This window comes from Mollisia scopiformis (assembly GCF_001500285.1).
Source record: "Mollisia scopiformis unplaced genomic scaffold LY89scaffold_11, whole genome shotgun sequence".
NCBI classification, from domain to species: Eukaryota; Fungi; Ascomycota; class Leotiomycetes; order Helotiales; family Mollisiaceae; genus Mollisia; species Mollisia scopiformis.
Window position 1 is genome coordinate 1,459,108 of NW_017263591.1, and position 19,927 is coordinate 1,479,034.

Genomic DNA, 19,927 nt, shown 5'->3' on the forward strand with positions numbered 1-19,927 from the left:
GATCCCACGAGACATGGTTATGCTTCTGTTTGTAAGCTTCAAGTAATTAAAACCCCCAAACTTCAACCTGTCGCACCGCGAACCCATGTTAACATTACACCTCGATATTGAAGAGCTGTACAGATTCACTCTTTGGGTCATCATACGGTCTTTGTGTATACCCTGGACAATTTGTCCTACAATCCTCGCCAACAAAACCCTTCCTCCAGCACGAAATTCTGGCTCAAGCCACCGACCTGGACCTCAAAATCGCCCGGCTCGGCTCTCCAGCGTTCGCCCCCTCCTATAGTCCTGTTGTCCCACCAACTAAATGCAGTGCGCTTGTCTATTACCATTCTTACCCTTTCCATCTTGCCAGCTTCTATCCAGCACTTGCTGAATGCCTTCAGTTCCTTCTTTGGCCGAGATACGACAGCCCTCCTCTCGGAGATGTATACCTGCACAACTTCGTGTCCATCGATTTTGCCAGTATTCGCAAGGCACAGGTCAACAGCTAGGGATTCTTCCGACTCGATCCAGCTCAGTTGAAGATCAGTGCAGCGAAATTCTGTATACGAGAGCCCAAAGCCCAGCGGATACCTGGGTGTATATCCGTCTGCTCGATATCCAATCCCAAGACCTTCAGCATACTGAATTTCCCAGCTACCATCTATCCTCTGCTTTGCAGGGAAGTTGTTGAAGGTAGGCACATCCTCCAACTTCACTGGCCAAGACGTTGCTAACCTTCCATTGGGGCATACTTTCCCAGTCAAGATGTCTGTGATCGCTTGGGATCCTTCTTGACCAGGGAAATGCGCGAAGAGGATTACGTCGACGAGATGCTCATATGTGGATACATCGATAGGATTACCACCATAAAGAACCAACACTGTCTTCTTGCTTGCTCTTGCAACGTCGCTGATGATCTGCTCTTGGTCTTCGGGAAGTTTGATGGAGTCCAGATCGAAGCCTTCACTTTCCATCTCGGCATTTCGACCAGCGAAAATGATCGCAACGTCGGAAGACTTTGCTTTATTAATAGCCTCCAAAGATAAATCATCCTTCGAATAAGCTTCTTCGAAACACAATTTTGCAGAATAGACCCGAGGTTCTCCTGTTTCTTCTGCTGGGACATAAGGTTGCACGACAGCCTTTACGGCGTAAGGCTTACCGGCTTCCATCTGCACCCAACACTTTCGCTCCAGAGCTTCTGGCACAAACAGGAAATCCTCCACAGATGGCGGTGGTTGCATGTCATCTACGAGAGCCATCTCCTCTCCGACGAAGAATTCGAATGCGCCAGTTGCTTGAATGGCGAGTGTATGCTTTCCAGACGACTTTGGAGTTATGGTTGTGCTCACCGTGAAGTGCGAGAACGTCTCCTGAGTGAGGGGCGGTTTCAAGAAACCGAGCATGGTGGTTTTTGTGCTTGGAAGGTATTCTTCCAACACCGCGCGACTGCTGCCATACACGAAATATTCGACGTCGATTCCGGGTTGGCTATTCTTCGCACATGTGGATTGCAATTCCACTTCTGGGATCGTGCAGTTGTTTTTACAGCCTATGGAAAAAGATACAAGTGATGGATCGGTACAGGCTGAGATGATGCAGTCCAAGGGCATCTGAAGATATTGTGGTGCAACTCTGGCACTTCCTCCACCGCCGATGGGAGGATCTTTCGCTGCGGCGCCAATAACTGCAATTCTAGCATTTGAATTGAAATCGAGCGGCAAAGTAGAGTCTTTGTTCTTCAGTAAGACGATGCCCTCAGAGGCTACAAGTCGAGCTAGGTCACTCAATTCGCTTTGCGGGACCGGTGGTCTTCCGATACCTCGACTATCGGCAGTCTTATGGATCAGACTCAACACACGTTGGACCCTTTCATCGATGACCTCCATATTTACCCTGCCATGCTTGACCTCTTCTACGAGCGGCGTGCCACGAAAGACTGAAGGTCCAGGCATTTCAAGATCAAGCCCCGCATACAATGCTGGAAGCTGTGATCTAGTCCCGAACCAATCCGACATCACACATCCTTTGAAGCCCCATTCATCTCGTAAGATGTCTTTGATGATTGGACTTTCGCTGCAATATACGCCATCGATCTTGTTGTATGCGGTCATCAGGGCTTTTGGCGTTGATTCTCTGAGCAAGTACTGGAAAGCTGCTAAGTATATTTCTCGCAATGTTCTTGAATCTGCCTCCACACCGTAAAATCTTCGCTTGGTCTCGCTTTCATTTCCAACAAAATGCTTCGGACAGGCGGCAACATCACCTCTATCCTGGATCCCATTTATCAAAGCAGCAGCAAGTTTTCCTGTTACCAATGGGTCTTCGCTGAAACACTCGAAATTTCGTCCGCCTCGAGGATCGCGATGAATATTGACAGCAGGGCCGAGGATGACGGATACGCCCTTTTCGACAGCTTGGCCAGCTAAAGTCTTCCCCATCCGTTCTAGGAGTCTGGGATTCCAGGTTGCGCCAAGACATGATGTACTCGGAAAGCAGAGCGTGGATGTACTCTCAAAAGATGGACTTTTAACACCATTGACGCTGTCGAGCAGGTTAGGGTTAGGTATCCCAAGCCTTGGAACTCCACTGGCGGCAACGAAGCTTGACCCTGACAAAAGAGCAACCTTTTCTTCGAGAGATAGCTGTGACAGGGTCGTTGAGATGAATTGTTCCTCAGAATTGGGAGAAGACATGACTGTATTCAAAACGAATGTAAAAACATTGGTAGAGATTTGAAAATGCAATCTCTAAAAGGAAACCCGCCCCTTTTATCCTTGCAGTTGTGGAAAGAGACAAAGAAAGCAGTGTGAGAAGGACGGCAGTACATGGAGATGTACTTTGTAGATGGAGGAAGGCGCAAATGGTTCCTGTCCACGCGTTATTCTCACTGAACGCTACAGCAAGCACGACGAAATGATTTGAGAACTTCAATAAACAGTGAGAAATGCAGGCTCTGCATGTGAAATGTACTACTGGTACGAGGAACATTCAAGGTAGGGCAAGCCACTGGTGGTCTTGAACCTGCCGTCCACTTCGGCAATAACCCTGACCGGGATGAGCGATGATAGAACCACAGCCGGTATTCGCGGATGCACCCCAAAGGTACAAAGACCATGATCGTGAAGACGAGGACGTGAATTGTGATTGACATACGAACTGTCGATGTAGATGGGATCATGGATGCCCGTTGAATTGTTTCTCCTGCATGAAGGTTTGAGCACAAGCTTGACTGGAAAGAGGAGTACCAAGCACGTGATCGCACTGTTTCACACATCCCTCGTGCGAATATCAAAGGTTGCAGTTTTGCCCAAGTGACTTCTCACCGCTTTCACTTCAACTCCACTTCCTTCTCTTGTCCTGCGAGTCAACATCTCAATTGACGTCCACATCATCTTCCAGCTGGGCCTGGAACTGGGACTGGGGACTCGTATTCCCCACGCTACATTGCAGGGTCGCAACGACGACCATGGACGCAGGATCCAGTAGAGATGAGGATGGCCTCAATGCTAGCACTGCGAGCAAAAGCACGGCCAAGGCGTCCACAAAACGTCAACCCAAAGATGCGGCAAAGCCAAAACCGCTACCGAGTACCTCTGGAACAAGGTTTCAGTGCCCGAGGTGTCCCAAGAATTTCAGCCGCATCGAGAACCTCACTCGACATCAAGCCAACCGTAAGTGTTCAGATACGAGTTCTTTATGCAGGCGAATACTCATCATTTCCTAGACGAAGACGTGGGCAAGTTTGTGTGTGTGATTTGCCGTAAGCGCTTCACAAGAAGTGACCTTCTCAATCGGCATCGTCGCATCCATGGATCCCAAGCAGCAGAAGGTTCAAAACCGCACGTGACGAATGAATTTGCTTCATCTTCTCAATCTGGCGTTCCAGCCTTCGACCAAGATCGTCGATCGAATTCTCAAGAGGGTTCGAGTAACCTGTCAAATGCCTCGCCAAACACTACCTACCAGACTCAGATCCAGCAACATGTCTATTCAGATCAAATGCAGGACATGTATCAACAGCCCTTGCCCGGACCAAGTGCGTCGATGGTTCCAAATCAGCAGATGCAACCCCAAGGATTGACTAGCTTGATGGAAGCGGCACTTGCGCCGCAAGATGCCTTCTCGTTCACACCAGTTGACAATATCAACCCGTCGCTGTGGGATGGATTCATGCGATTTGGAGACACAGTGGATGTGTACATGGGATCTTATGATGCAGATATGTCTTGGACACTGGATTACCTTTCTTCCGAAGCCTCGCCAAATTATCTATTGGATCAAGATATGCTTGGTGGATTTGATGATTTTGGAAGAGATCCGTGTGCGTACCAGCAACCTCTTCAATTCAATCAACCTACAGTCAACGACACAGAGGATGCCGAAGCCGATGATGAAGATACAACTGACTGGCCCGACAAAGTTGAGAAACCTGATGGATCAGAGAGACATGCAAATCGTGTCATCCCTTTTCAAATTCTTCCCATCTCATGGCAGCCAGTTCTTGATGAAGCGCGAGCTAGCGGCTTCTCCTCGTCAACCATCAGACCCTTTCAAACGCTCAACGAATCACTTCGCCAGCTTCTGCTTTCAGATCTCAATGGTCTTAACTTCAAGAGCGAAATATCACGTCCCGAGATATCAGATGCCATGTTCCCACCAGTTGAAGTGCTTGACTTCTTCCTGCGTCTGTATGTTCGGTATATTCAGCCACGATTCCCAGTTCTTCATCTCCCGACTTTCGACCTCTACAACTCTCCTCCTTTGCTTCTCGTGGCGATGATGTTCCTCGGATCTAGCCATTCCTCGGTTGATCGTGGCCGCTTTTCTCGATTGTTTCACGAGCATCTTCGAATTGCATGCATACGCATACAAGAATTGGACAAGAAATTTGTAAGTATCGATCAAGAATGGGACGTTTGACCCCGCTAACGAGCATAGCTACGATCTGCTGATAACATCCTGACTTACTTTTTATTATGCTTGGCTGGCACCTGGAGTGGAAGCAAGCATTCGTACGAGTTCGCAGAAGGAGGTCGTGGAATTCTCGTTACAGCATGTAGGAGAAGCCGATTGTTGGATTGCAGACATTCCGCTAGAATTGAGCCTGACGAAACATCCGTCAGAGGCATGCTGGATGCTTCTTGGATGGCTTGGATTGAGACTGAGAAGAGAAAACGACTTGGTCTTTCAATATACGTATGTAAATCCCTCCCCTTTCGCCACATCGCTGACATCCTAGATCTTCGATTGTCAATATCCTGCACTGTTCAACAACCAGCCTTACGTTAGCAAAGCAGAGACCACGAACTGTGTGTTCCCATGCCCTGAAGAATATTGGGAAGCTCCTACATTTGAAGCATGGAAGATGCTTCTTGGACCTGCAGATATGCCTCCGTCGACGTAAGTTCTGCCTAGTCGTTTTTGAGAGATTTACTTACACAGCCTAGATATTATCTGCATGCCCTCAATTGTTGCCTGCTTCGCAAGTGGGTGAAGCCACCACCACCGATCGCCAAAACCGGCGAATTTGGCAAGATCGTCTTGATGTATGCCCTCCACACTCACATCTTCGAGTGGCGCCAAGCAACATCGATGCTCAACCCTACTGGTTTGATGGGAACATTTGGTAATTCGGCATACGACATGGGCGAAGGCCTTCGAGAACGACGAAAGTGGCTGGTAGATGGACTCGATTCTTTTGCTGAATGCTATCATGGCCCTGGAACCTCTGTCGCGGCGTCACTCCTTCACCATCTCGGATACGTCTCTCTGGATGTCAGTCTTTCAGACATGCATCTTGTGGCAGGTCGTAGCGTCAACAAGAACGACGCCAACTTCGCCGAGCAGAATCTCAAGCATTGGGCCAATTCCGAGATCTCAGATAATACGATGAATCACGTCTTCCAGATGCTGGACCTCTGCCATCAATGCATCATTACTGGAACAGCTGCAGATAGTAGTTACGAGATTGCCGTGTGTTTGTTCACAGGTGGAATGGTGTGCTGGGCATTTGCGAAGCTGAGAAGGAATGCGCCGAGGGAGCAGTACGTTGAACAGGTTAGAAAGGCGAGTATGGCGTTGCGGCAGATGGGTTGTTGGCGTATGTGTAGTATGTTTGGCAGGATTTTGACAGGGTTTGAAGTTCCAAAGCAGGGTTGAGGGAATACCGAGCTTTGAGGACTAGGTTTGATACTGGAGGCGGGAAGTGGCATTTGCTGGGCGAAAGAGGAGCGTTGAGCTTCGGTGGCATGATTAATGGAGTGATTTTGATAATGGACGGGTTATTTGTTCATTATACCCCAAAAGCAAAAGGATGGATAGGTCTGCAGGCTAACATACGGCGTCAAAAATGGGATTCGAGGGAAAGAAGGTTGTAATTGGCAGTGGTTAATGATTAATGACAATGACATTTCACAAGAGCAACTTTCAACAATATTGAGAAACTGAGATGAAGCAAGAATTATGAATATCTACCTGGTCTATGTCTTCTAACATATATCATACAGCCCTCCAATCTCTATCGTCATCTAACGCGGCTTCCATGCTCTCATTTCCAACCCTGCAGCCATCGATTTCAATGCCGGCCATCAAACAAACTCCGCATCAACACTCTCGAAATGATCAAAGAATCCCTTGAAAATCTTGACTCCCAATCCAGGATCCAAATTTCCCACCGTCGCACGAATACTGTGCATACTGAGCTGTGCGATACCAGCATCAATAGCTCTGACGCCCATCGCAGAGCTAAGCATTGGTCCGACCGTTCCACCACTTCGACTATCGTTCCTGATCTGGAATAATTGAAGCTTGCTACCACACTTTTCTGCAATACGAGTGAAGAGTGCGGTCGAGACGGAGTCTGTGGTCATATGTCCATTGCTGTCCGCTGCAACGGTCAAGCCGACATTGAGACGTGGTGCATGGCCTTCGAGGTATTTGGACAGAAAGTTGGGATTTACTGCATGAGTAACATCGGCAGACAGGAGGAACGAGTTAGCGTATGTCTGAGAGAGAATGTTTGCGCTGGAGCCCGACTTTGAGAAAGCTTCCGCGATACGTTCCACGGTTCCAGGGAGGAAATTGCCTCGAGCACCCTGTCGAAGTAATGATCCAATTTCTTCGTCATCGAAGACTCCGACGAGTTTGACAATCCCATCATCCTCAGATGAAGTAGGAGCAGAGGCAATAAGTCCTTCAATAGCTACCCAAGAACAGATCTTGTCATCGACACGGCCGGCAAAGATGAACTCCTTCTCCAGACCTCCCACTTGAGCTGGTTGGGTGTCATAGAGTTCGAGCTCCCAGTTGATGATCGAGGAGTAGTCTGTGATGCTCAATTCACCTGCAATCGCACGAACGAGCTTTGGTGGCTGGGTCGCAGCAAAGGTTCCTTGAGCACCAAGCGTGTAGTTCTTGAACCCTTCGTCGGATGACGTCTCCGAATCGTCAAGACCGATGATTGGGACAGCTTCAGTCTCAGCATTGTTCGTACCCAGCATTCCCACGCCAAAGTGGGGTGCGAGGGAGGGAATTCGTGCAACTGAAATTGTCAGTCCTGTTTTAGATGATTGAAAGGAGACATACTGGGCCAGCCAAGCTTCACCAACTTTGTAGTGATCTTTCCAGTTTCCTCATCCTTGACTACAACTCTTCCACCGATACCAAGATCACGATCCCACCAAGTAGTGTTTAATGCTCCTGCATAAGGTGCAACACCAAGCTGAACATATCCGGCAGATGTCTTCTTGGAGCTGACAGGCTTTAATCTCGCAGTCAAGGCATCGACGTGCCCTGCTGCCATTGCGACACCATTTCCACTCTTGTATCCTTTCCCAACGGAAAACGCAATCAACGAGCTGCTATTTCTCGAAACATAGTATTTTCCGCCAACTTCCAATTCTTCGGTCCAGCTCTTTCGTTCCGATAGCTACACTGAGTCAGCAAAGACGACGTCTTCCTTTGTGTTGAATCTAACCTTCTTGAAACCTGCAGAGTCTAGTTTCTTTTCAAAGTAGTCTACAGCATGAAACACTGTAGGGTTCTCCGTTAAGAAGCTACAGAATGGTTGTGCGTATGCTTCCGGGCTCTTTAATGTGCTTCCTTCACTTCCCAGCGCTTTTGTGATCAAACTTCTCTTGGGCTTTAGCAGATGCTCTCGTAAAGTGTCGTTGTATTTCTCGAACAAGCTCTTGTTTTGCACCTCGTCTGGGAATAGGATGAGTAGATCGCGTGGTCGTGTCGATCCATCAGCCCGTTTGTATTCCAGAGATACCTGGTCCGCAGTTGACTGTGCGCCAGGCGCAAACCTTTGGGAGAGTGCTGAAGATGTTGTTTCCCTCTGGAGTCTTTCCACGTCTTTGATCCGTTGGTTCTGTAGCGAACGAAGCTGTGCCTGGTCCTCAGCATTGACGTGCATTTGCTCCAAAGTAGGATATTTATCGAACAAAGAGAAGGTCGGCCCAGCTGCCATTACTTCGTTGATGTAGCCACCGTCCATGGATTGAGTCTCTCCTATGCGGAGCCTCGTACCGTCGATCGGGGTATAAGGTTGGTACTTCGTCGAAACTGGTGCAGGAGGTGAGGGCATCTTGGGTATTTCCTTCTTCTCTGAAGCTTCTCGAGCTCGCAGTTCCTTCACTTGAGCTTCCAGCTGTGCAATTCGTGCTCGGGAGAGATTCTCATCCTCGATTTTCGAGGAGCGGAGGGACAAATTGCTAACACTGCCACGCAGAGAGTTGCCGTTGCGGACCATGATGTTGGTGGAATCAATGATGGGGGCGAGGTTCGAATGGTGGATGCTCGATAGCTGATGTGAGGAGGTGGAGGTTGGAAGGGTACGAGACGCAGATGATGGCAGGGCAGATTGAATGTCGCACAGTGTTTCGGCAAGTCAAGAAGGAGAAGGACGTCGATGTTGACGTGGAGATGTTTGAGGCGGCATATCGGCATATCGCTAGAAATCGCGCCAAGACATTTGCTTCTTATCGGTGGAGATGACGACTTCCTTACTTGACAAAAAATAGATATGATGATGTCTCTGATTCAAAGGGAAGCTCTACAACTAACAAGCCTATGTCCAAACCACGGAAGTAATGATTGTTCGAGATCTCACGGACATTTGATCTATTTGGATGTTTGTCATTTGCCCAGACTTTTGCACGCCAATTTTATGGGAAATTCTACAACTGCTCAGGTTCCCATCCATGGAACCGGATTTTACAACGTAAATTCACATGCCATGTAATAGATTGTTTGGACAAAGCACTTTTATTGACTTTTGTCTTCGGTAATATCAACGTTTCGCATCCCAGTCGCTGCCATTCCCATTCCCATCACTGTGAAGCCCTGGAGGCATGTATAAGCTCTGCGCAAACCATAACCATCAATGCCGGATGCCTTCCTACTAACTTAAGCTTTCGGGGAGGCCGACATATCAACAAGTACTCTAGTAGTTGTTGAATTGTTGGGGAGGACCGTATTGGTTGCTATGCATCCCGTCAGAAGACCTTCCAAATGTACTGTGGAACATAGAAACACTCACGGATCATATTGATCAGCACCTTGGCCTTGGATGTAGTGGTCATCGTACATTCTCTCTGCTTGTTGCTTGGCGTGGTGCTTGGCCTTCTCACGGTCGATGAAGTCCATGCCCTTGGTCTCAGCGAGCTTGTCGACCTCAGCACCGGCGAGTCCAACGAGCAACTGCCAAACGAATTAGCATAGTAAAACATCGAAACGAAAGTGAGGGGCTCTGGGAGCCGGGAGCTGTCTCAAGAGCTCTCGTTTTCAACGTACTTCCTTGGCGAATTGATGGCTGATTGGCTTGCCTGGTTATTGAATCAGAATCGTGCCATGCATTCACTTTACCGCTCCGACTTACCCTCAGCACGTTGTCTATCCTCGAACATCTTGAAGGCACCGAAGGAAGCGGCACCAGCTAGAGCCTCGTGGGAGAAGTGGCTCTCATTGCCGAATTGTTGGTTGGGATCTTGGGCTTGTTGGTAAGCTTGCTCAGATTCGCCTGTGGGAGGTAGATGTCAGCATGAAGGTTGCGCTCGACGGTATGCGGGAGAGCGAGGATATTTTCTTACCCCAGCCGAAAACCATTTTGACAGATGTAGAGGTTGATTGAAAGGTTTGAGGTGGTTGTTTAGTGGTATGTAAGTTGAGTTGAAGTTGTGTGTTGTGTGAAGTTGTGGTGTTGATGGAAGAAGGTGGTGGAGGGGCAGAAGAGGGGTCTTATATACAGTAGAAAGCTCGAGCTCTCCCGGCGGTCACTCCTACCCCTTGCGCCATTTACAGCCCATTTACTCCACTACGTGACTCGGCGGCCATTCAGAGCTGTGAAACTAATCCATATTTAGCTCTGAGTATAATTGTGCAACCATTCACAGCTGCTCGATCTGCTGGTCCTTCAGGGCAGCAGGGAGTACTCGAGCATTCACCCCACAGTTGCATCACACTAAGCCCCCGGTCACCAAGCCCTCCTTTACTGTAGTCTTCTGCAGCTCCTCTCAAACCTTCCAAGCCCTTCAACCCCTACAATTACTCTAATCTTCCCACCGTTGTGTGGCTTGGAAGCTCGTCGAAACACTCAAATCCAGCCAAACCCAAGTAATGCTTCATGCTCAGACCTTCCTGCGCAGTACATACCAGATACAGGCTCTTTGCGGCAGTGAGATCACCCATAAGGAAGACACCAGAAATTAAGTTTCGTCATATTAGCCTTGAACCAACCAATGCCTCATAAACTGCGATGCGTACCCCAGACGCTTTGCCGCCGTTCTGCAGGAATATCAATATCCAAGCAGGTCAACATATTCCTGGGACGAACGCAGACAGCTCCGAAGCTCCCATGCTCAGCTCGTGTTGGAGGTTGAAACGTCGTTCCGTGAAACAGATCATGACATCAAGCTCATGCTGGCATCCATGGGCTCCAGATCCCCCGGCTTGGAGATCGTCAGGGTCTACGTGTCTATCCCGATTCCCGATTTATGCTCCCTTGTCAGATTTTACCAAAAATATATCTTTTTGCCGCTGCTCATCAAGAAATGATACGAGGTCAAGCTGGGAATTAACGCTCGACTCAGGTTGCCCTACGCAATAATACGCAGGCCAAGGCTGTGTAGCTTCATTATGCGCCTTTGTGCTCGGCCGACGCGGTCAGAGCCGTCAAAGGTGTCGTCTGTAGACAGGATTGCATGATACTCGAGTGACCATGAAACAGGCACAGTCAAACCGCCCAGCTCAGCTGAAGTGTATGCTCCCGTTCTCATCTCAATCTGACGCTGAGCTCTGGCGGGCGGGTGGTGGGGTGAGATGCAGGTTGGAGGGGTCAATTAGCTTATCGGCGAATCCGCAGCCCAGTCGTTCATCTCTTGGCTGACGAGCTTAGCGATGCTTGTTTGATCATCGCCGCCTGAACCCGCTGTGGATTCACACGTGAAGTTATTCAAATCAAGAATTCAGTATTTACGGCCTTCCAAAAATACCACGTATCCAAGGCTACGATTTTGCCAAGCGAGAGGAAAGGGGGGGAGGTTGCGACGATCTTCAAGATCTTGATTGTGAGCTCGACCACCAAGATTCGCAAAGTCACGAGATACCAAAATATCTTGCATTCAGGTCCTTGACAAGGCCGATTTTGTGGCGGAAGTCTGGAAGAAGGGAAGCAAGCTTACTTTCGCTGATCTTCAGTATCTCGAATATCCTGCTTCGAGCTTCCAAGGTTCTCATCAACAACACGCTTCCCATCACGAGATACCAAAAATAAACTCGCCTGCCTGTGCATCTCTTCAACCTCAAGCGAAAAAGAAAGGGGCTCGCCATGACTTCACCTCGCCTCCCTACCAAAACCGACCTCCCCTCCTCCCTCACACTCGACATCATCCCTCCATCTACTGGCTCGCCAATCAACATCCTCATCCTTCTGCACGGACTGGGCGATACTCAAGCCTCATTCGCACAACTAGGCAAGAATTTAAATCTCCCTGAGACAGCTTGTATCAGTATTCGTGGTCCAAATCCTATCCCGCCAATCTTCACAGGCAGTGATACTCCTGCTTTCCACTGGGGCGACGATGTCTTGGTTGATGAAGCAAAAGGAGATATTGACCTTGACGCTGGCTTCGATACTTGCCAAAAGATCTTTGGAAATATCATCCAGGACGTATTAATCACAAAGTGTGGATATCCACCAAGAAATGTTCTCTTTCTCGGATTCGGTCAAGGCGGAATGGCAGCCTTGCATGTAGCATCTCTCTCCTCGGGAGAATTCGGCGGAGTCGTAAGCATTGGAGGTCGATTACCTTCTTCCAGCAAATCAGGACCAAAAAGCAAGACTCCAGTGCTAGTTTGTGGTGGAAGTCGGAGCAGCCAGGTGACCAAGAGTGCAATCGAGGGACTGAAGGAGAGGTTTGTGGATATGGAGTACGTGAAGTGGTCAAAGAACGAGGACTCGATGCCGAAGAGCAGAGAAGAGATGTTGCCGATCATGAAGTTTTTTGCTAGGAGGTTGAGGAGTAGGGCTGGAGTACCAGAAGGCGCCGTTGAGGTGTGAGGGTACTGTGGGGACTTTGCATTAAAGGCACTGAGATTCTTTAAGAACCTCTTAGAACATTAGCATTTTGTATCAGGAGCAAAGCTCTCTATTCTATTGCGTCTTCAACGTCTACTTTCGTCGTATCATCTATATTTCCTTCCTTGCGTCCTGCCTCTGTCTCAGCAGCAGCTTTGTCCTTCTGAGCTTGTCTCTCCGCTCTTCTTTTCGCTTTCTTGCCCATCTTCTTCTCTCCACGTTCATCCGTTTTCTCTTCGTCCTCTATTCTGATCTTCACCTCCCATTTTTCTCGGGCTTTCCGTTCATCCTCTTCTGACCATTCCCTAGGCAATATCGCAAACACGAGATAGCTGGTATGTGCTTTGATCTCCGGCTCCGTCCTATGTACCAATCTTCCCTCTTTGTACACTTTCCTCTCTGTCAAACTCTCCATGATCTTATCCCGGTTGTTGGGATTGGCCTTGTCCCTTCTGCTCGACCCAACCTTCTCTCCAGTCTCATGAAATGCTTTAAATGTGCCCTCTACTTCCACTAAACGAGCATATGCCTCTTCAACCGTGGCTGGTGTACCTTGAACGCCTCGCTGTGCACCGTTGTCAATTCCGATTCTCTCGCGACGAATCTCAAAACGCTTCTGGGATAATTCGACCATTTCAATATCAACCCAGCCAAGGTGTCGCATGACGGAGATTGTTCGCTGAACTTGCTCGATGCACGGCGAAAATGTACAGATGTGAACTGGGGTGGAAGGGTTCAGCGGAGAGATGAAGGGGATGGATTCGTCGGCAGTGACATTGAGGCAAGCTTCTTTAGTTGGACGAGATCTCGAGAGATGTGGTAAGGCGAGCCATGGAGCAGGAAGGTCCAGAAAGACGGCATCTGCGCCTGGAGATCGTCCATCAACTAAGAATCCATCTTCGCAGACATCTCGGTGCGTTACCTGCACAATACCCTCAAGTCCATGATCTTGCAGCTCTTTCTCCAGCTTCTCATGTCTCTGCTCGTGAAATTCGAAGCTCCAGACCTTGCCCTTTCTGGGTGCTGAGCCGTTGGCCTCACCATTGTTTGGGTATCCGCTGAACACTGCTCTCGCAGATGCATGTGTAAAAGAACCACTCCCAGCACCAGCCTCGATTATGTTCGCTCCAGGTCGGGCTCGTATCCGATGTAGGATGTAGCTATAATCTGGCGTGTAGACAACTTGTGTTCGATGAGGTAGAGAGCTCGTCCAGTTCTCTGGGGTAGGGGGAAGAAGGTGTATGAATCCGCTGCTAGCCGCAACAGCTTCTGATTCTTCTTTCGTAGTCGCAGGCGTACTGGCGTCTCCAGCAGCTTCATCGTTGTCCAATTTGGGTTCTTTACTTGGTTCTACTGACTCTGATTCCTCGCGCTTCCTCTTCTTCTCTTGCCCCTTGACACGGCGTCCTCGAGATCCCGTATCTACTTTCGAAGCTCGAACTTGACTTCCCCATGACAGGCCAATCAAAGTAGTATGCGGGAAAGACCCAAATCTGGTATTGACAACCTTTCCTTCAGCATAGCCTTCATCATCCTCGTCGTGCTCCTTGAGGATTGTGGGTATTTGAAGATCTCTTTTCAAATGAATGATTGATAGCGAATCAATTGACGATACAGGGCCAGGAAAAAGGAACGGCGAGATCTTGGTCGACATTTTGTGTATTGTGTGTAGGAGGTTGCTGATTTCGAAATTTCGCAAGGCTGAAGAAATTCAGAGCAGGGATTAATGTATTCAGCCGAAGTTCAGCCACCATTCTGGCCTTTTCGAAGCAAGCTCCGAGAAAGAGTCATATTCAGTGACACCATGCGCAACGACTGAATGAGCCTTCTCTCTCGATACCTGCGCGGCCCTGCTATCATAAATACTTATATGACCTCTCTGCGGAATTTCAGCACAACGACACCCAAAATGGCGCAATTGAAAGTCCACAATTCATTAACTCCCGGCGGCACGGTGCCTTTCTTGCCCTTGGAAGAAGGGAAAGTTTCGTGGTATGCTTGCGGACCTACGGTGTATGACCATTCACACTTGGGGCATGCTAGGAATTATGTCTCTACAGATATCATTCGGAGAATCATGCGCGATTACTTTGGCTACCAGGTCAAATTTGTTATGAACATTACAGACGTCGATGACAAGGTGAGCCCAGAAACTGGAGGACGGAATAGCAGGACTGACAAGACTGGCAGATTATCTTGAAGGCAAGGAGAGCAAAGCTTCTAGAGCTCGAGAAGTCGAAGACCTACACCGAACCAGAACTAGCGAAGCTGGCTGCAACGGCATTCCAATCCTACGCGGAAGGAAATCTACCAGAACTGCTGAAAGATGGGTCGAAGCTGAGTCCCAGAAATTATGCAGAGAGGAGAGATGCTGCATATGGAAAAGTGCTTGCTGGTGGAACGTTGAATGGGGAGGGGAAGCCAGGAGACGCCGAAGCCAAGATGAAGATGCATTTGAGCAACTTGACTGCTGCTTCTCAAGCAATACAAGAGAATAAGGTCTTTGGCGGGGCTGACGAAGTTCTGTTACCGTACCTGGACTCCCTCTACAAGGATTCAATTGATGGGAAGGACCATACAATCTTCACCAAGGTGACACAATATTGGGAAGCTCAATTTATGGATGACATGGACAATCTCAATGTCATGAGACCGGATTACATTACTCGAGTTACAACCTATGTCCCGCAGATTGTGACGTTCGTTGACATGATTGTGGAGAAGGGGTTTGCCTATGAAGCAGATGGTTCTGTCTATTTCGACATTGCTGCATTTGAGAAGGCTGGAAACCCATATGCACGACTCTGCCCCAACAGCCGAAATGACAAAGCATTGCAAGAAGAGGGTGAGGGCTCGTTGTCGAAAAACCTTGGAGGAAAGCGAGGACCTTGTGATTTTGCTTTATGGAAGAAGTCCAAGGCAGGAGAACCAGTCTGGCCAAGCCCTTGGGGTGAAGGACGTCCGGGATGGCATATTGAGTGCTCTGTGATGGCTTCAGATATTCTTGGTTCGCAGATGGATATTCATTCTGGAGGTATCGATCTCGCTTTTCCTCATCACGATAACGAGTTGGCTCAGAGTGAAGCATATTACTGCTCGCATGGTCAAGTTCACAACTGGGTCAAATACTTTTTCCATATGGGCCACTTGTCAATTTCGGGCTCAAAGATGTCGAAATCGTTGAAGAACTTCCAGACCATCAAGGACGCGTTGAAGAATGATTACACTCCAAGGGCTATGCGAATTGTCTTTTTGATGGGTCGATGGAATGATGGTGTGGAGATCTCCCCTGATATGCGAAAGCAAGCTGAGGGATGGGAGACTACGATCAATGTAAGGAACATGGCTTATTAGGTTTCATTGCTAACTTGAATTAGAACTTCTTCACCAACACGAAATCGTTGATCATGCAAAGTAAGAGTGCAGAAGAGGGACTCAAGACACTCTCCATCAACGGCAAATCTGGAGGGCTTCATGAAACTCTGGAGAAGGCACAGTCAGAAATGCAGAGCGCTTTGACAGATTCTTTCGATACACCACGAGCTATGCGCATTCTTGCTGAGATCGTCAGGGATGCAAACAAACACGACAGCGAACCCGGCTCTGCAACCGACATTACAGGACTCAAGTCCATTGCTCGATGGATCACAAAGATGGTTGGGATCTTTGGATTGGACGCAAACGCTTCCCCGCCTTACGAAGGTCTTGGTTGGACAAATACCGCTTCGAATGCACACTTGAGTACCAAAGAAATTGTTGAGCCATACGTCAAAGTATATCAAAGTGTCAATTCGGAAGTCGAGCGTCTTGCGCTGCATTCAGATTCACTTGATGCTCTGATGGCTGAGGATGTCGATACGAAGTTTTCAGGTCTGGAAGCTAGTGGCACGAAGGATTCCGAGGCGTTGGCCATGCCTTACTTGATAGCTGTCTCAAAGATTCGAGATGAGTTGAGGAGGATTGCACCAAACTCAGAATCGAAGAAGCAGATTCTTACGTTGTCTGACCGAATCAGAGACAATGATCTTACCGATTTAGGTGTGTATTTGGATGACAGATCTGTTGATCAAGGTGCGCTCATCAAGTTCGTTCCCAAGGCGGAACTTCTGGCTCAAAGGGAGGAGAAAGCTGCGAAGGAGCGGGAGAAGACTGCCCAGAAGGAAAAGGCTCGATTGGAGCGTGAGAGAATTGAGCTCGAGAAAGCTGAAAAGGCTAAACTCAGTCCTATGGATATGTTCAAGGATGATAGGTTTAGTGCTTGGGATGACAAGGGTTTGCCCACAAAGACCAAGGAGGGTGAAGATGTGCCAAAAAGCGCTTTGAAGAAATTGGGCAAGGAATGGGAAAGGCAAAATAAGCTACATCAGGAATGGAAGGCGAAATCTGGTTGAGATTGTTTGGGGAAAGCATTTTTGGCGTTCGATATCCTTGCTGGGAATGGAGGCATCATGTGGAGTAGAGTTTTAGACCTGAAGACCTTAGCGAATTTCGTGTTGGCTTTTTCATGTTCAGCTCAGCCTTGTGTTACCATCGGCCGCCCGTCAGCCTAGTGGCTTTCGCAGGCACAGTCAGCAGCTGAAATTTTGGCGCTACTTATGTCATATCTGCTCAGGAATGTTATCTTTCCACAGGAATATCATCTCTCTGCTTAGGAATTGGATTCATCGCTGTTGGACATTACCGTCAAAATGTTTCAAAAATTTATTGGTTTGCTCAGAGTCCTTGCTGCTAGTTCGCAGTTGCAACCATTCCAGAACATCACCATCCAGAGTTCTGGCATAGATCGTTACTATCTACTCACCCTTCCGCCAAATTTCGATTCTGCCGTCCCAACGCCTGTAATATTTTCCTTTCATGGCGGCGGCGATACTGCAAATGAGCAGTTTGAGCTCTCGCAAATTTCCAACCCAGAGTTCAATGATTTTGCCATTGCTGTCTACCCAAATGGCATCAAGGTAAGTTTGGCGAATTCACATCAGCAGAGCTGACTTTTCCAGAAAACTTGGGAGGGTGTTCCCAAGGTGAAGACGAATGACATTCAATTTACTTCTGATATCATTACCAACTTATCTTCAAAGTATACAATCGACACTTCACGTATCTTCGCAACAGGAAAGTCAGACGGTGGAGGATTTTGCAATGTTCTGGCATGTGATCCTGTTCTCTCTACTCAGATTGCAGCTTTCGCACCGGTATCTGGAGCTTTCTATGTGAAGAACGAGACTGCTTGTAAGCCGGAAACTATCACGATTCCCTGCAATCCTGGGCGAACGAAGATACCGATGCTAGAATTTCATGGGGGCGAGGACAATGTGATTAGATATGATGGAGGGGGGAGGAAGAAAGAATGCTTGCCAAGCATACCACATTGGATTCATGATTGGGCGAGGAGAGATGGGTTGAGTGTGAAGAATGAGAGTATGGAATTGAAAGGGACAAATGATACGGTGGTTTATGAATGGGGGAGTGGAGATGATGAAGGGCTTGTGAAGCATGTTTTTGATTCGAGTATCAAGCATGATTGGCCGAGCACTGTAAGTTAGTTTGAAAATGTCAAGACATATGCTTATTTGATTTTAGGTGAACAGTTCGGACAATACCAGAACTGGTCATGAACGGGCTTCTTTCAATGCGACTCCCATTATTATTGAATTCTTCAAGAAGCATCAATTGGCTTGAGATTTCAGAGACAAGTTTATGGGCATGCAAGAATTTCAAGAACACTTCGATATATCAAGAGATGGAAATGTCATTTAAACCCTTCCAGATTATTCTGTATCAGTTGAATGTCTGTCCTTGTGCCTGAAGCATTTTCTCAAACCCTTCCCTTGTTGTCCTACCGTGCATCACCCTCGGAATACTGCCCTACGAGGCCGACGTCGTTGTTAAAGAAGTCCTCTGGCATTGCTTCACCTTTGACCATCGACTTTCTTGGCCATTGTGCTGCCGTATTCACTTGCGATCTTGATCTTGTCGATTTCGTCAGCTATTGCGGATGAGGACAGACAATTAAGAAGCAAGGGGTGGCACAGTACAGAGCTTCAAGAATTACTTTGCTCTTTTGCAGCCTACAAGTTCTTGAAGCTGATTATTTCCTTCAAAGCTTTGCCCAATCCGCAGTTGGAAATATAGAAGAACCCCTTTGGTTATGGCTTTGGAGTGAATTTAACAAATCCAGGCAGGGGTGTGGAGGCTAGTGGAGTTAAAAGTTCCTCGCCTATTTATACACCTGTATTTCGATCTCTGCGGAGTTTATTTATTACTTCTTCCTCCGTTCACAAAAATCCAATTCCAGTTCCCGCTATCAACAACGATCCAAAAACCATCCTCCCTGAAGCTCAGCTCACTTTCTACATGTTCACCATGTCTCAAACTTCTCAATCGCCCGAAGTTCACATGTCGCTCATGCTTCAAATTGCTCAAATGGTCGAGAGTCAATTCAATATGGGAGGTCAAAGTCGAGTCATCATTGTGGACCCACCGTAGGCAGCTTTACCAGAGTTCCTGCTACTGAAACGTTGACGTCATCATCAGATCCATTCTCCCTCTCTGGTTAGCTGCTCTTCAACCTGCTGGAGACGTCGTTGAAGTGTTCCCCGAAGACTCCACACGACTTCATCCTTTCATGTAGGTCCAGCTAACGGAGAATGTCCAACAAAGTGTGCTAATCATGCTTTTAGGAGTGATTCCATTAATTCCTTCTGTAAGCGCAACTAATACCGTGTCTTTGCGAAAGGATATTCACTAATACCTTCAAAAGTTTTCGACCCGAGTTCACCAGCGACAGAGCATAGAAAATCTCCAGCTCTTCTCGAGGAGACGATGAATGGTTCAATGTCCTTTCTGATTACAAATACTGACGAGAGAGATAGACATGGCTTTTCTAGTGATTCGTTGCACTCATCCTTTCGACATCGAAGACACATGGACTGGAGTGGCGGATGCAAACACCGTATCGTGGGAGAAGGTTTTCGCTGGCCATGTTATCCTTATTACATGGGGGTTGAGTGGATGAGCGAGAGGATTCCTCACGGGCATGGCATTCGCATGGGGTAGCATGGTATTGACAGAATGAACACCATTTCTCTAAATGTTTTGAACCTTACCTAAGAAGGAGAACAAACCCACAACTATGCATGAAATGTGACCATGCAACATCACTGTTCCTCTAGTGGCAATGTACTGTATGGGGTTGGAAGCGTGACTTTCTTCAGTTTATTTTCCTATTCATTGTGAATGATCAGCCTGAACGGTCGGCACTCTATCCCCAAGAAAGGCTGGAGTTGCGAATGCCGCGTGTTTCATGAAATCAAGCTTTGACAGAGTCACGATTAATCCTTGACTGAGCCTCGCACTTTA

At 47.9% G+C, this 19,927-nt stretch overlaps 9 protein-coding genes across 9 annotated transcripts; 4 read left to right on the top strand and 5 right to left on the bottom strand.

Moving 5' to 3' along the window:
* Nucleotides 1-25: 25 nt before the first annotated feature.
* LY89DRAFT_684751 (putative glycosyl hydrolase) lies at nucleotides 26-3,016 on the bottom strand. The gene has a single exon (XM_018214939.1). The coding sequence runs from the start codon at nucleotides 2,682-2,684 to the stop codon at nucleotides 177-179; it is 2,508 nt and encodes an 835-aa protein (XP_018072180.1). The 5' UTR covers nucleotides 2,685-3,016; the 3' UTR covers nucleotides 26-176.
* Nucleotides 2,781-3,361, bottom strand: LY89DRAFT_62297 (uncharacterized protein). Its single transcript, XM_018210993.1, has one exon. It carries the CDS (start codon nucleotides 3,263-3,265, stop codon nucleotides 2,876-2,878), a length of 390 nt encoding a protein of 129 aa, XP_018072181.1. The 5' UTR covers nucleotides 3,266-3,361; the 3' UTR covers nucleotides 2,781-2,875.
* On the top strand, nucleotides 3,307-6,409 carry LY89DRAFT_616122 (uncharacterized protein). The gene is made up of 5 exons (XM_018210752.1): nucleotides 3,307-3,662; nucleotides 3,716-4,881; nucleotides 4,930-5,187; nucleotides 5,231-5,391; nucleotides 5,439-6,409. Exons 1-5 carry the CDS (start codon nucleotides 3,458-3,460, stop codon nucleotides 6,148-6,150), a joined length of 2,502 nt encoding a protein of 833 aa, XP_018072182.1. The 5' UTR covers nucleotides 3,307-3,457; the 3' UTR covers nucleotides 6,151-6,409.
* A 169-nt stretch (nucleotides 6,410-6,578) lies between these two features.
* Nucleotides 6,579-8,407, bottom strand: LY89DRAFT_584072 (putative vacuolar aspartyl aminopeptidase Lap4; the record flags this gene model as incomplete). The annotated part of the gene is made up of 3 exons (XM_018209248.1): nucleotides 6,579-7,531; nucleotides 7,576-7,918; nucleotides 7,967-8,407. The coding sequence occupies 3 exons, from the start codon at nucleotides 8,405-8,407 to the stop codon at nucleotides 6,579-6,581; spliced, it is 1,737 nt and encodes a 578-aa protein (XP_018072183.1).
* A 978-nt stretch (nucleotides 8,408-9,385) lies between these two features.
* On the bottom strand, nucleotides 9,386-10,176 carry LY89DRAFT_645512 (uncharacterized protein). The gene is made up of 5 exons (XM_018211882.1): nucleotides 10,083-10,176; nucleotides 9,872-10,012; nucleotides 9,787-9,818; nucleotides 9,533-9,693; nucleotides 9,386-9,476 (listed from the first exon to the last, which is right to left on the bottom strand). Exons 1-5 carry the CDS (start codon nucleotides 10,096-10,098, stop codon nucleotides 9,437-9,439), a joined length of 390 nt encoding a protein of 129 aa, XP_018072184.1. The 5' UTR covers nucleotides 10,099-10,176; the 3' UTR covers nucleotides 9,386-9,436.
* A 1,241-nt stretch (nucleotides 10,177-11,417) lies between these two features.
* On the top strand, nucleotides 11,418-12,614 carry LY89DRAFT_684756 (alpha/beta-hydrolase). The gene has a single exon (XM_018214940.1). The coding sequence runs from the start codon at nucleotides 11,819-11,821 to the stop codon at nucleotides 12,548-12,550; it is 732 nt and encodes a 243-aa protein (XP_018072185.1). The 5' UTR covers nucleotides 11,418-11,818; the 3' UTR covers nucleotides 12,551-12,614.
* A 7-nt stretch (nucleotides 12,615-12,621) lies between these two features.
* Nucleotides 12,622-14,235, bottom strand: LY89DRAFT_645518 (tRNA methyltransferase complex GCD14 subunit). The gene has a single exon (XM_018211883.1). It carries the CDS (start codon nucleotides 14,220-14,222, stop codon nucleotides 12,639-12,641), a length of 1,584 nt encoding a protein of 527 aa, XP_018072186.1. The 5' UTR covers nucleotides 14,223-14,235; the 3' UTR covers nucleotides 12,622-12,638.
* A 124-nt stretch (nucleotides 14,236-14,359) lies between these two features.
* On the top strand, nucleotides 14,360-17,106 carry LY89DRAFT_684758 (uncharacterized protein). The gene is made up of 3 exons (XM_018214941.1): nucleotides 14,360-14,708; nucleotides 14,759-15,901; nucleotides 15,946-17,106. Exons 1-3 carry the CDS (start codon nucleotides 14,478-14,480, stop codon nucleotides 16,957-16,959), a joined length of 2,388 nt encoding a protein of 795 aa, XP_018072187.1. The 5' UTR covers nucleotides 14,360-14,477; the 3' UTR covers nucleotides 16,960-17,106.
* Nucleotides 17,107-17,135: 29 nt separating this feature from the next.
* Nucleotides 17,136-18,335, top strand: LY89DRAFT_616141 (carbohydrate esterase family 1 protein). The gene is made up of 3 exons (XM_018210753.1): nucleotides 17,136-17,523; nucleotides 17,566-18,102; nucleotides 18,149-18,335. The coding sequence occupies exons 1-3, from the start codon at nucleotides 17,257-17,259 to the stop codon at nucleotides 18,245-18,247; spliced, it is 903 nt and encodes a 300-aa protein (XP_018072188.1). The 5' UTR covers nucleotides 17,136-17,256; the 3' UTR covers nucleotides 18,248-18,335.
* The last annotated feature ends 1,592 nt before the right edge of the window (nucleotides 18,336-19,927 follow it).

Excerpts from the sequence above, each read along its gene's own strand:
- LY89DRAFT_684756 (XM_018214940.1), top strand. The coding sequence starts at position 11,819 with ATGACTTCACCTCGCCTCCCTACCAAAACCGACCTCCCCTCCTCCCTC.
- LY89DRAFT_62297 (XM_018210993.1), bottom strand. The coding sequence starts at position 3,265 with ATGTGTGAAACAGTGCGATCACGTGCTTGGTACTCCTCTTTCCAGTCA.
- LY89DRAFT_645512 (XM_018211882.1), bottom strand. Across the intron at positions 9,819-9,871 it reads GGATAGACAACGTGCTGAGG|GCAAGCCAATCAGCCATCAA; the intron begins GTAAGTCGGAGC and ends TTCAATAACCAG. Across the intron at positions 9,477-9,532 it reads GGTGCTGATCAATATGATCC|CAACCAATACGGTCCTCCCC; the intron begins GTGAGTGTTTCT and ends CGGGATGCATAG.
- LY89DRAFT_616141 (XM_018210753.1), top strand. The coding sequence starts at position 17,257 with ATGTTTCAAAAATTTATTGGTTTGCTCAGAGTCCTTGCTGCTAGTTCG. Across the intron at positions 17,524-17,565 it reads TCTACCCAAATGGCATCAAG|AAAACTTGGGAGGGTGTTCC; the intron begins GTAAGTTTGGCG and ends TGACTTTTCCAG. Across the intron at positions 18,103-18,148 it reads AGCATGATTGGCCGAGCACT|GTGAACAGTTCGGACAATAC; the intron begins GTAAGTTAGTTT and ends ATTTGATTTTAG.
- LY89DRAFT_684758 (XM_018214941.1), top strand. The coding sequence starts at position 14,478 with ATGGCGCAATTGAAAGTCCACAATTCATTAACTCCCGGCGGCACGGTG. Across the intron at positions 14,709-14,758 it reads TTACAGACGTCGATGACAAG|ATTATCTTGAAGGCAAGGAG; the intron begins GTGAGCCCAGAA and ends CAAGACTGGCAG. Across the intron at positions 15,902-15,945 it reads GATGGGAGACTACGATCAAT|AACTTCTTCACCAACACGAA; the intron begins GTAAGGAACATG and ends AACTTGAATTAG.
- LY89DRAFT_684751 (XM_018214939.1), bottom strand. The coding sequence starts at position 2,684 with ATGTCTTCTCCCAATTCTGAGGAACAATTCATCTCAACGACCCTGTCA.
- LY89DRAFT_645518 (XM_018211883.1), bottom strand. The coding sequence starts at position 14,222 with ATGTCGACCAAGATCTCGCCGTTCCTTTTTCCTGGCCCTGTATCGTCA.
- LY89DRAFT_616122 (XM_018210752.1), top strand. The coding sequence starts at position 3,458 with ATGGACGCAGGATCCAGTAGAGATGAGGATGGCCTCAATGCTAGCACT. Across the intron at positions 3,663-3,715 it reads CACTCGACATCAAGCCAACC|ACGAAGACGTGGGCAAGTTT; the intron begins GTAAGTGTTCAG and ends ATCATTTCCTAG. Across the intron at positions 5,188-5,230 it reads GACTTGGTCTTTCAATATAC|ATCTTCGATTGTCAATATCC; the intron begins GTATGTAAATCC and ends CTGACATCCTAG.